The 11,977-nt window shown below is 31.6% G+C and overlaps 1 protein-coding gene across 1 annotated transcript in view; it reads right to left on the reverse strand.

Annotated features, from left to right (window-relative positions):
- Window positions 1-5,412: 5,412 nt before the first annotated feature.
- The window catches only part of LOC106458451 (S-phase kinase-associated protein 2-like), a 36,556-nt gene continuing 29,991 nt past the window's right edge, over window positions 5,413-11,977 (reverse strand). The window contains exons 7-11 of the mRNA XM_013917966.2: window positions 9,294-9,428; window positions 8,942-9,040; window positions 8,564-8,691; window positions 8,102-8,261; window positions 5,413-7,207 (exon numbers count right to left, since the gene is read on the reverse strand). Of these exons, the coding sequence (XP_013773420.1) occupies window positions 7,021-7,207; window positions 8,102-8,261; window positions 8,564-8,691; window positions 8,942-9,040; window positions 9,294-9,428 (709 nt within the window). The 3' untranslated portion in view covers window positions 5,413-7,020. The remainder of the gene's footprint in view (window positions 7,208-8,101; window positions 8,262-8,563; window positions 8,692-8,941; window positions 9,041-9,293; window positions 9,429-11,977) is intronic.

Genomic DNA, 11,977 nt, shown 5'->3' on the forward strand with positions numbered 1-11,977 from the left:
CCCAGTCATCTTGGCAGCTGATACAAAACTTTGCCAATTCCTGTCCCAGTGTTTGTACGAGCTTCGTTCCATAATTTCTGTACTGACTGAGACTATGGCCGCCATAGTCACCAAATATTCACTATTCACTTCTATGATCTTCATCATTACTACGATTCTTTCTCTTAAATTCTATCCCAGAGAATTTATACTGTGATATGGAAAGCTAATATATATACTTCCTGCTTCTTAATTATAGTACTTCTACTAGTATAAATCCGATATTTTCTAACTGGATATATATTTAGCATAACATAATATTTTGGGACAACGTGGGACCTATTGGTCCATCTTGGCTGTTCCATCCTCAAAACTAAATTGACATGATGAAAAAATAAAATAGATAAATTTAAACCCAGCCTTTTCATTCATATAGTTATCAAGCCACTACAACATCTGAAGACAATTCATTCCAAAGGCCAACCACCCTGTTAGAGAAATAAAACTGTCTTAGCTGAAGATGACTCCTACCTTGCCAAAATTTATATTTATGTCCCCTAGTCCTACTATTCTCATTGTTAAATATAAAAAGATGATACATCAACACTATCAATTCCCTTTACAATCTTAAACATCTCAGTAAGATCCCCCTAACTCTTCTTTTTTCAAGAGAAAACAATTTGAGAGATTTCAGCCTCTCGTCGTGTGACAATCCCTCCATCTCAGGCACCATACGAGTCACCCTTCTCTGAACCCTTTCTAACAATTCATTGTCTTTTCTAAGGTAAGGACCCCAAGACTAAACACAATATTCCAAATGTGGCCTAACCAGTGACCTGTACAATGAAAGTAGAACCCCTTTAGACTTGTATTCAATATTTCTATAGATACAACCTGAAATCCTATTTGCCCTACTTGCACACTGCTTGAATGGCTTTAGAGACTGGTCGTCTATTATTCCAAGATCCAATTTCTTCCTAACATTGTTAAGGTTATTCCTATCCATATTATACTTATAATTCAAATTATGATAACCTACATGCATTATTCCTGCATTGATTATTATTAAAACCCATCTGCCATTTGTTTGCCCAAATCCTTTTGTAAATCAGCAGCATCCTCTTACAGCTAGCAACACCCAAGACCTTAATATCATCTGCAAATTTAAATAATTTATTGACTATCCCTTCATCTATGTCTTTGATGTAAATCAAAAAGAGCAAAGGTCCTAAGACTGAGCCCTGAGGTACCCCACTTGTGACATTAATCCAGTTTGACTGAACTCCATTTGTGGCAACCCTTTGCTTTCTACCATCCAGCCACTCTTCTATCCAATTTGCTAACTTATCTCCCACACCTATAGAGCTAATTTTTTTTACAAATCTCTTATGTGGTACCTTGTCAAATGCTTTCTGAAAATCCAGATACACCAAATCTACACCCTTACCCTCATTTACATAAGCAGTAGCCTTTTCACAGAATGTTAAAGGATTTGTAAGGCAAGATTTTCCCTCAGTGAAACCATGTTGACTATCCAATAAAACTGTAAACTTTGTTAAATGACTTTGCAAAGCATCTTTTAACAGACTTTCCAAAAATTTTCCCACAACTGAAGTAAGACTAATGGGTCTATAATTACTGTGACAATTTTTATCACCTCCCTTGGAAATAGGAGTTACAATAGCTAACTTCCAATCTTCTGGTACCTGCCCACTATTCAAGGACTAACAAAAAATAGTAGCAAGTGGCTCACATATCCAATCTTTAACCTCCTTCAAAACCCTTGGGGAAATATTATCTGGCCCAGGAGCCTTATCATTTTTTAAACTTCCAAATTTTTTTCTTAACCAGCTCAGAATTAATGCAGTCAACTTGTTTGATCTCCTTTCCATTTATCAACTGATGAAGATGTGGAATACTGCTTAAATCTGCATTAGTAAAAACCGAAGAAAAAATAAAATTTAATAACCCAGCCACCTCATAATCATCAGATACTAGCCTTCCTATATCATTCCTCAAGGGTCCTATCCATATCCTAACATTTTGTTCCCCTTAATGTATTTAAAGAAATCCTTATTGTTAATTTTTTTCATTTTCAGCCAACTTTTTCTCTTACATACTTTTTGATGTTTTAATTTCTTGTTTCACCAACTTTCTAGATCTTCTAAGTCTCTTGTCATACCAGTCAATTTAAATTTACTGTATTTGCCCGAATATAATGTGCACTCAATTTTGAATGGTTAAATTGAAGAAAATGTTTTTTCCACATCAGTTACACAAAAATATATTGAATGGTTTCTAAGTACAGTAAACAACTATCGATTTGTTAAATATTTTTGGAAGTCTTTCATTGAAATTTTTTACGTGTCAATTTTACAAAATTTACTGAAAAGTTTATACATGGTAATACACTAAGCTTGTTTGTTTGTAATTATGCACAAAGCTACACAAGGGCTATCTGTGCTCTGCCCACACGGGTATCGAAACCCGGTTTCTAGCGTTGTAAGTCCGCAGACATACCGCTGTGCCACTGGGGGGCTACACTAAGCTAATCATTCATCTTCACATAAATCTTTACCGTCGCATTAATCAAATTTGCTTCCTTGAACCTTTGCTTCATCTTCTTCTGATTCCCTCAGCATGTCATCATCCATCAAATTGAATATGCAACATTTTTTTTGAAACCTTTAATGATTTTTGGTGGTAGTTTCTAGCAAAATTGAACGTGTGCGAAAATAATGCGCAGTCAATTTTTCGGGAGGTATTTAGAAGGAAAAAAGTGCACATTAAATTCAGGCAAATAAATTATAAAGCCTATGGACTGTGTTCTAGTTTATGTATCAGATTGTGTAATGTTTGCATTTACCCACATATTCAAGTAGACAAAAAAATGTATTTGAAGTACATCAGTAAATCTGTGACATAAGACCACTTTGACTCATCAGTTTCAATAATTTTGCCAGGTCCATTAATTTTGTTTTACCACTTAGACATTTTTTTCTTCTTGCAAATGTACACAATGGACTATCTGCACTCTGTCTACAGCAGAAAAGCAGCCCTGAATTTTGACATTGTAAGTCTGGAAATGTACCACTGACTTTCCAGGAACTAGACAACTGATAATAGTATACGTATCTCTACTCTACTACTGTTCTAGAACTAAAGCCAAGATCTAAGGAATTTTTCGAGAAATATGCCAAATACATTCCATTTTTTCAATCCCTACCATAGGTTTAGTGCTGCCAACTATGGGACCTGAAGTTGGAACAGACTCTTTAATAACTAAAAATTTGTATATAAAAAATAAGTTATTTTGTTTACACCCAAAATCAAATGAGTTTTGTAACCAAATGCTCATCAGAGTGTGTCAGAGAACACTCTGGCTGTTGTGATTCTCCAAGTCCACTGTTAGGGCTCTCTCAGACCGCTCAGCATACAGTTACTGTGCAACCAACTCTGGCTCAATAACAGGTGTCAGACGCACTCGGAGCGATAGTAAAATGTTTTTTTCATACGTTACATAGTTGAGTCATGCGAATATGGCACTTAAAGACTTAATGAAATACAATTTACAATCATACTGTAAGTTTAAAATTAACACATTTTTAAAAGCATCTTACTTACATAATATATAATGAAAGTATTTTTGTTTTTCCAGTTATTCATGTTAGCAGGACAGGAGGTGTGCAAAGCATTATAAAAGACAAAGTTGTCAATATTGTTTACAGACTACTGTTGCTAAAACTAAAGTTGAAGGAGATTAATTAAAAGTTGTTTTTTTTCTCTTGCTGCTTTGTTCAAAGGAATTTGAGTTGCATGTTTTCTATTGGCAATGTATTTATATCCAACTACTTACTCATGTAAGTTATCTCAAACAACTGTTGCATATGTTTTCTTTGCTTAAAGAGAACTCGCAAAAATGTAAGTTATGAAATTGCATCCTGTTTTATTTTTCAAATTTTGTGGGTTTAGGGATAAAACAAAATACAAGTCTGATATTATAGACAAAAAAAATAAAATTTAGGAACAACGTCAGTTTACACACTTTTAAACCTCATTGCAATATAAATTTAAATATTACTAGAGTAAAAATTCCACCAAGTGATTTACATTTATATCCACAATTATTTTGATACTGAAAGTGAATAACAATGGTAGGAAGTGAAGAAGTATTCCACATTTCTGTTTCTGAGGAAAAAAAGACCATCTTTTCTTCTTTTTTCTTAATGCAAGACAAAACTTACTTTTATACCTTCAGTTTGGGCATCATGCCCAGTACCAATATATAGCAACAGAAGTAGTCTCTGTCAGGCTTTAGTAAATGAGATGTTTAACTTAGTAACTATCTATCTGTTCATTCATAAGTTAAAGAAATAGTTATAAATTATACTACAAAGTTAACTAATAAATAATGATTTTATAACTTATATGTCATTTAAAGGTTATTCCCAAGTTACTGATGAGGTACATGCCTTTTACTGCATTATGCAAAATTTAAACAAAATGACAATGTGAAAAATTCAGTTTCTTGAGTGTTTTCTCCCCTTTTGGCTTACTTACTTTAACACCATTCAAATCACATTCCTCACTGTTTCCTTTCCTATAACTGAAATAGTTGCCATTACCATCAAACGTTATTACTTTCCCCAAGTTTTGGTTCTATCAACACAAGAGTTTAGTCAAATACAGATTCATTTTTTATTGTTATTAGTTGGCATCAATAATCTTATCAAAAGATGTAATTACAATTTTAGTCAATAAAAATCATAAACTTCTAAATTTATCAGGAATTTATCTAAATGTGACAAAAGGCATGATTGAAACACATTTTACATATATATATAATGACAGAATTTATTACACTACTAAACATTAATATGGTAAATGTAATGATACAATCAAATACATAGAAATTCATATTATCAATTACCAACAAATTTTCTGTAATGAAAAATAAACTACTAGTTTTCAAGAAACAGACATGTGTTAAGTTTATTTATCTCACTAATATTTGAAATAAAATTTAAGTATTTCGCGTGCGTGTGCTAATTTTATAAATTTTTACAATATTTAATACTTGCATATTACCATTTTAAAGTAACTGAGTTTTTCTGCTAGATACTAAAAAAAGAAGGGAGTGAAAGGAAAGGACTGGAATACAACCCATTGAAAAGAAAAATACAATAATAAGTTAACATAAATGTAAGATGTAGTAGTGTGATAGGGATAATAATTAACTGTTTCCAAGTTTAAGTATTTTTGAAATAAATATATTTATTATATATCAGCACATTTTGAAACCATCTGTTGAATGAGACATCAAGTTAGAATTATATATCATATGAGCTTCAGATCAAAAGAACCTTCTAGCACACATGCTTAGCATAAAATATTGAACATAAAAAAAAAAAACTTACCAATCAGTCAACAGTACACTGATGAAATCAATTTTTAATATAAGAATCTTGAAAAATGTCTACAAAATTCAATGGATGAAAATATTTTGTTTTAAAGTAAAGTTTAAACTGTACATACTTAATGGCATAATACACTTATCTACATCTTGAACAACTGATTACACTGAAGTCCTACATGATCAGTACAAAATAATAACTTTCAACAACTGTCAAGCAAACAGAATTTTTAAATCATACATAAACAAGTGAATTTTGGTTTCATTTTAAGTTACCAAAAATATTTTGTCATGTCTTACTGAAATAAAAGTAACATTACTTTTTTCTGAAAGATACGTACACTAATTTACAACTGATTCAGTATTGTTACTAAGTTTGCTTCATTAGCTATGGAACTATTTTATTCCATTACAAAATTATGTCATAAAAATGAATTTAAGCACTAAATATTCACCAGTCTGTCTGGGTGGGTGGAGGATACCCATTAGCGTGTGTACAGTTAAGAAAAACTTAGTAAACAACTTTTTTTTTTCTTACTTTTGTTTCTCTAAATTTTGTTGTTGTTGTGGTTATTTATTATGCATGCCTAATTATAGAAATTACAAGTAGCACTATGCTACTTTAAATTATCTGTAATTTCTACTTAGATTTACTTAACTGACAAGTATCTTCAGGATATTTTGTTTGAACTACACATCACAAGGTACTGCTTTTTCTTTCATACAAAAATGCCTGGAATTGAAAATTAAATTTAACTGTGAAAAATCTGTTAATAAAAAATTTGAAATGTTACTATTTGAATTGCATTAACCTAAAATACAAATGTCTGTACAATTTCTGACATTGAAAAGAAACAAAAAAAAAAACGTATATTTTGTGAAAAAGTCAAACACAACAAACTCGCATGTAACCAAGCACTTGCTAGACAATAAATTGTGAACACCATATTTTGTGTTCTAAAGAACTTCAATGACAATGATTCTAAATTTGTTATTAATGTACAGACGAAGAATGCTGAAAAGGCAGTAAAATGTTGCAGATAATTCCTTCAAAAATTTAGTAAACCATTACAAGTTTATATAATGTTGTGTCCCATAAGGGTAATGACTGAAATTGTCACCTATAACTTGAACTTCTTTGAAAAATTTAATAGCAAATAATAAAAAAACACTATAAATTTGTTTTGCAAACTTTTATGATGTAGCCGAAACTTTCCAATATCTATGCACAAAACTTTGAAATAACAGAAGCTCATTCTTCAGAGATGACTAGCTGACATCCTTTTGAATAGTGCCATGTAACAAGTCCAAGTCCAGAGACAATGTTTCAAGCCACTTTACATAATATTTTTCAGTTTCAAGAGGTGAATGAAACTTATCTTTAGACAGCACTGTCTACTATAATTTCAAAACAGAAGCTTATGAAAAACAAAAAAGTATTTTAGAACAAATTATCTCACTAGTAGTAATGTTAGTTTCCTGTATTTTATTTCTACAATTCCATTTAAAAAAAAAACACTTTTTATCCAAGTTTTGTTGGTGATGTAAAAATTAATGAGTGTTGCCAATTGCACAAAGAATTCTTAAAAGAACACACTTTCCAACTGAGAACCAATTCATTCCACTTGTCAGTCACGTACACGTAGCCCCCAGATGCTGGTACGATGAATACCCGTAGTTGGTCTGGCTATGGTTGAAAATAGTTGGCGATTAATTTCTATATGTGGCAGACTGAGGCGTAAAGACTGAATGGCCATTTCTGTTAGAACACCAAACACTTCTAGATGTTTTAAAGATGACATATTCTTCAAATATCTAGACAATAATAAAGTATAGCTGAAACCTAATGCATTATACAAGACCTAACTACAAATCTTAAACATTTTGCGTATGTCAAGGAGCTAAGGAAATTATACTAACAAAAATAACCACATTCAAGTATCACAAACAACTACTTTTGTATAGTTTCTTGTCCCAGTTGTGTCTTGTCAAACAGTTGTAGAGTAATAAATAAAACCTGCATTCTTGAGATAAAAGAAAACTAGTTTAACTTAAATTAAAGTTTGCATGAATTACTATAGTTTCTATTTGAAATCACCCATTTTGAAATAAAGACAAACTTTAAAACTATCTTATAAACAGTACAGGGTGAAATGGTAAAATAAAAAATTTAATACATGTTATAACATTAAAAAAAAGCATATTAACTGTGTGTATGTATGTGAGATGTTCATAAAAGCTCTTATTCATAATATGTAATCTACATTCATAATGTTATCTCAGAGAAAACTAATATTTCCAATTAATTCATTATAATTTTACTGATACACTGTTTGCAAATAATATGATATTATTTGTTTTTAAAACAAATATATTACCATAGATTACTTTTGGTGAATAAAATAAATTCAAATTACCATACACGTAAATTGCAGCTCCATAAAAAAATAACCATGTGGAGCATGTACAAAAATTAATTGATAATATTAATTCTAACTGTTCTTCAATTTTATGTTAATGCAAGTTACTTGTGGTGAATAAAAATAGTATAAATATGATAAACAAATTATAATTCAAACTACAAAAGGCCTGATCTTGTTTTTCAGTTTGTTCTTGTCCAGTGTTAATAGAGGCTTGGCTTTTTCTTTCTTTCTGATCATTAAGTATTACAAAAATACAAAAGTGAAAAATAATGGTACTGTTACTTACAAATAATGAGCAGGAGGGATACTGTAGCAGCGACTAACGAGCAGATGTTGTAGGTGTTGTAGCTTCAGTATTTCATTCAAAGCTTCACTAGTTAACAGTGTGGCATCACTAATATCCAAAGAATGAAGTCTAGGACATCGTTGAACTAGTACAGCAATATCTTTTAGCAGAAAAAAAAAAGTTTTTATATAAAAATGTTCTTGTTTTAAACTAAAACTACATTTTATGTCTGTGAAAATGAACAAGTTTTTTTTATAAAGATTTTATGAGAAAAAAAAATTCACCCTAATAGATTAATTTGACATTTGTTACCTAATGCTCAACTTACTCAAGAACTTCAAACTTTTATTTGACACCCTACCTTCTATATAACATCATATTAGAGAACTGGTTTTAAAACTAAAAACTTATGTTATTACATTAAAATGTGAAAATATTTTTATGTTAACAATACACGCATACCTTCATTCAGCAGTTTCTCTCGGCAGCCACTAAGGTTCAGGTGAGTAATGGAGTTTGGTAGTGAATGGACCAAAGACCAAATACAGTCTGGTGAAAGATGTGCCCAGCCCAAGTTCCATGACACTAGCCTACACGAAAGATACATTCTAATGATTATCATATTTCTATGTTTTTTGGAAACTCAAGTCCCTATACTATCCACATCAAACACTATATGGTTGTTATTGGTGTAGCTGTGATAAACACTGCTGGTTTATGAACTGGTATGCTTATTATTAAAGTTCATTATCACTTTAGCATATTTTTTTACACCACCCAAATTAAATCAAGATGAAACATTTACTATACTTTATCAGATCTTTAAATATGGCCTCTCACCTTCTACAACCACATATGATAGCTTGTAATCCCTCACTTGTAACCCCTTTACACATTGTCATGTTCAGAACCTCCAAGTTTGCATTAGCACCTATGTGACTGAAGAGAGGAGTATAAAAATTTTTTATTTATGGTTAAAATATATCAGAGTACAATCATTTGATTAGTTTATTACAATAGCTAATTAGGCAACTTACTAATGAATGTCACAGTTCAGGATTAAGTTTGCTATCTTAATATCACTGTTTAAAAACCATTTCTTCAACCATCTTCAGATGTAACTGCTTAAAGTTTTCTATCACACATAAAAGCCACTGTTAAAAGTTATGTTTTACAAAATGCACATACTTACCAAAAAGTGTCACTGTTAACTTGACAGTGTTCCAAGCTAAGTTTCCTTAACTGTTTACATACCAATAGGATTTCATTAAGTCCTTCCACTGCAATTGTTACCATGCTGAGATCTAGATACTGAAGTTTACTGTACCTGGAAATAAATAGTAATGTTAGAACTTTTTGTTTGTTGTTATGCAGTTATTTTGGGCTATTTTAGCTGTACCTGGAATGATCCTCAAGTTTTAGTGTTATAAAAAGTCAAGCTTTCCACTGAGGATGCTGGAACTAAAAGAACACAATGTAAAAAGGAGCATCAGTATCATAAAGCAATAACTTGTGATGTTTCTTGGTTAATGAAAGTATGAAGTAACTGACCAGAAAATAATTTAATTTCTTTGTTCAAATATCTGTAGCACATAGTACACAGTGGAATATCAATTAGTGACTACAAGTCATGAATACTGATTCCACAATATCTGTAATTAAAAAATATGTTGTGCTTTACTGGTATGAATTTTCCTTACTTGTAAGTATGCTTGTATGAGAATATATCATGAGTTGTCAGAGTTACTGTGCTAATAAGGAATTTGTTGAAAACTGCAGTTTTCAGGTGATCTATATTACACATTTAATGCTTGACTTTAGCTAAATTGTTCTTACAATAATTCAAACTATTTACTCACATTCAGTATCCTAAAGGAAGGCATAGGTTAAATACTTAAAGCCTAATCAAAAATACAAAGTTTTATTTAAGTACTTTTATTCATTCACTGTTAAAATAATAACCACTAGTTGACATTTATTGACAAAATTATTATTAATTCAAAATATTTCAATATCAAAGAGTAATTCTGGAATAAGATGTTTTATTACACCATCTGTATTCTAACTTCTAGCCTTATAAAAAAAAATCAATTCTAAGTGCTTATTTAATATCCAACTTTATTTTTGAAAAGTTCATTCTGAAATAGTCGAGTATGACTTTTTTGTGCTTCTTTTACGCACATATTATGGAGGATTAATCAAATTTAATAAAAATGATTTATATATACCAATATAGCATCATATTGTTACAGATATGGACCACAGGTTTGCAGCAAAATCCAAACAATTTGACAGTGTAATGTTCCATGGCAGGATACTTGTGTAGCATCACACTACATGCAGAGCTACCAAAATAAGCAGACTTGTTATTCAGGAACTCCAGTGTAATTTGTAACAAGCTGCAAAAATGCTAACCAACTGTGTTAAAGGAAAATTCACAAATACCTCACTGTTTTACAAAACAAATCATGTGTACACAAGCTACTCCCCATATGCAATGGTAAGGACAAGATAAACTGCAGAAAACTGTACATAAAACACCTTTCTCATGAGAGATGAAAGCTTGTTGTAGCACTAGATGAGGCCTGGGTGTAGTTAAACGACTGTAACAAGAAATGAGCTATTTGCTATAAATCCCAATGTCATAAAAACTTTCCAACATGGGCCAAAAAAATGTAAACAAAGTTTACGCCAGGCTTCATAACTGCTGCAGGCTTTTTGTATTGTGTAAAATTTCAACTTCTTAATGTCCGTAATAAATAAAAGGTACAGCCTAGCTACCATCCGAACATATTACGTTAAACATGAAATTTCTGCACTATGTGGTCAACAAGGTACGGCTGTCCTGAAATCACATATCCAAGACCACGGCAGTATTTCTACAAACCAAAGAGAATGAAACTGGTGTTCATACTTTTCCTTTCTCTGATGTACGAAGTCAACTAACTGTGGACCTGTAGACTTCAGTGCATTTTGCTTGCTTGCGGACAGCCTTAGTTACTAATATATATATATATATATATATAAATATATTATGCATGGTGTGTGAAGAGTTTGCCAAAATATGCAGTCTATAGTTAATCTTTTGCCATTCAATGCAGTGAAAATTGCAGTGTCAGGCAAAACCAAATAATCATGGCCATAAGAATCAACATGATCAATAATGCAGTAGTTTCATGTACAACATAGGACCTGAAATGTCACTCTCAAAGCGTGATTAATCCTCAGTACAGATAAATGGTACACTTTATCCAAAAACTAATTTAACAGCATGATCTGAGACCATGACTTGAAATTTTCCAACATCAACTGAAATCTTATTGTAAAACCTCTTATAGGATATCAGTTGTTCTACATCTAAATGGTTAGCTTATTACCCTTTTGCATTGGGTAGGTAAAAATGCATGTCACCACCTTTTACAGAGTTACATTCAAAATTTAATTAAACTACTTTATTAACAATGTTCACAGCATGGTCACAAGTAAACAGACACCACCTTTTCCGAAAAAATTTAATTTTTCAGTCATATTCACATGAATTGATATATTTATAATTTAATTAATATCTAGTAGATCTTCCTTTTGCTTCGTGGAGTTCGTTGATCCTTTGGGGCATCGTGAGAATCATCTCGTCAATTATAGATTGTGGGATTTTCGCCCACTCTTGCTTCAAAACTTGGAGTAGATCTCTCTTCGAAGTTTGGTTTTTTTGTTGTTTCTTGACTTGCCGGTCGAGTATGGCCCAGAGGTTTTCGATGGAGTTCATGTCAGGAGATTGGCTCGGCCATGGCAGGAAGAAAATGGTATCCAGAAGTTGCCCCTTTTGGGTGTTTCTAGCAGTGTGACACGATGCTCCATTCTTCCTGGAACAACGTT

Source organism: Limulus polyphemus, unplaced genomic scaffold (assembly GCF_000517525.1).
Source record: "Limulus polyphemus unplaced genomic scaffold, Limulus_polyphemus-2.1.2 Scaffold466, whole genome shotgun sequence".
NCBI classification, from domain to species: domain Eukaryota; kingdom Metazoa; phylum Arthropoda; class Merostomata; order Xiphosura; family Limulidae; genus Limulus; species Limulus polyphemus.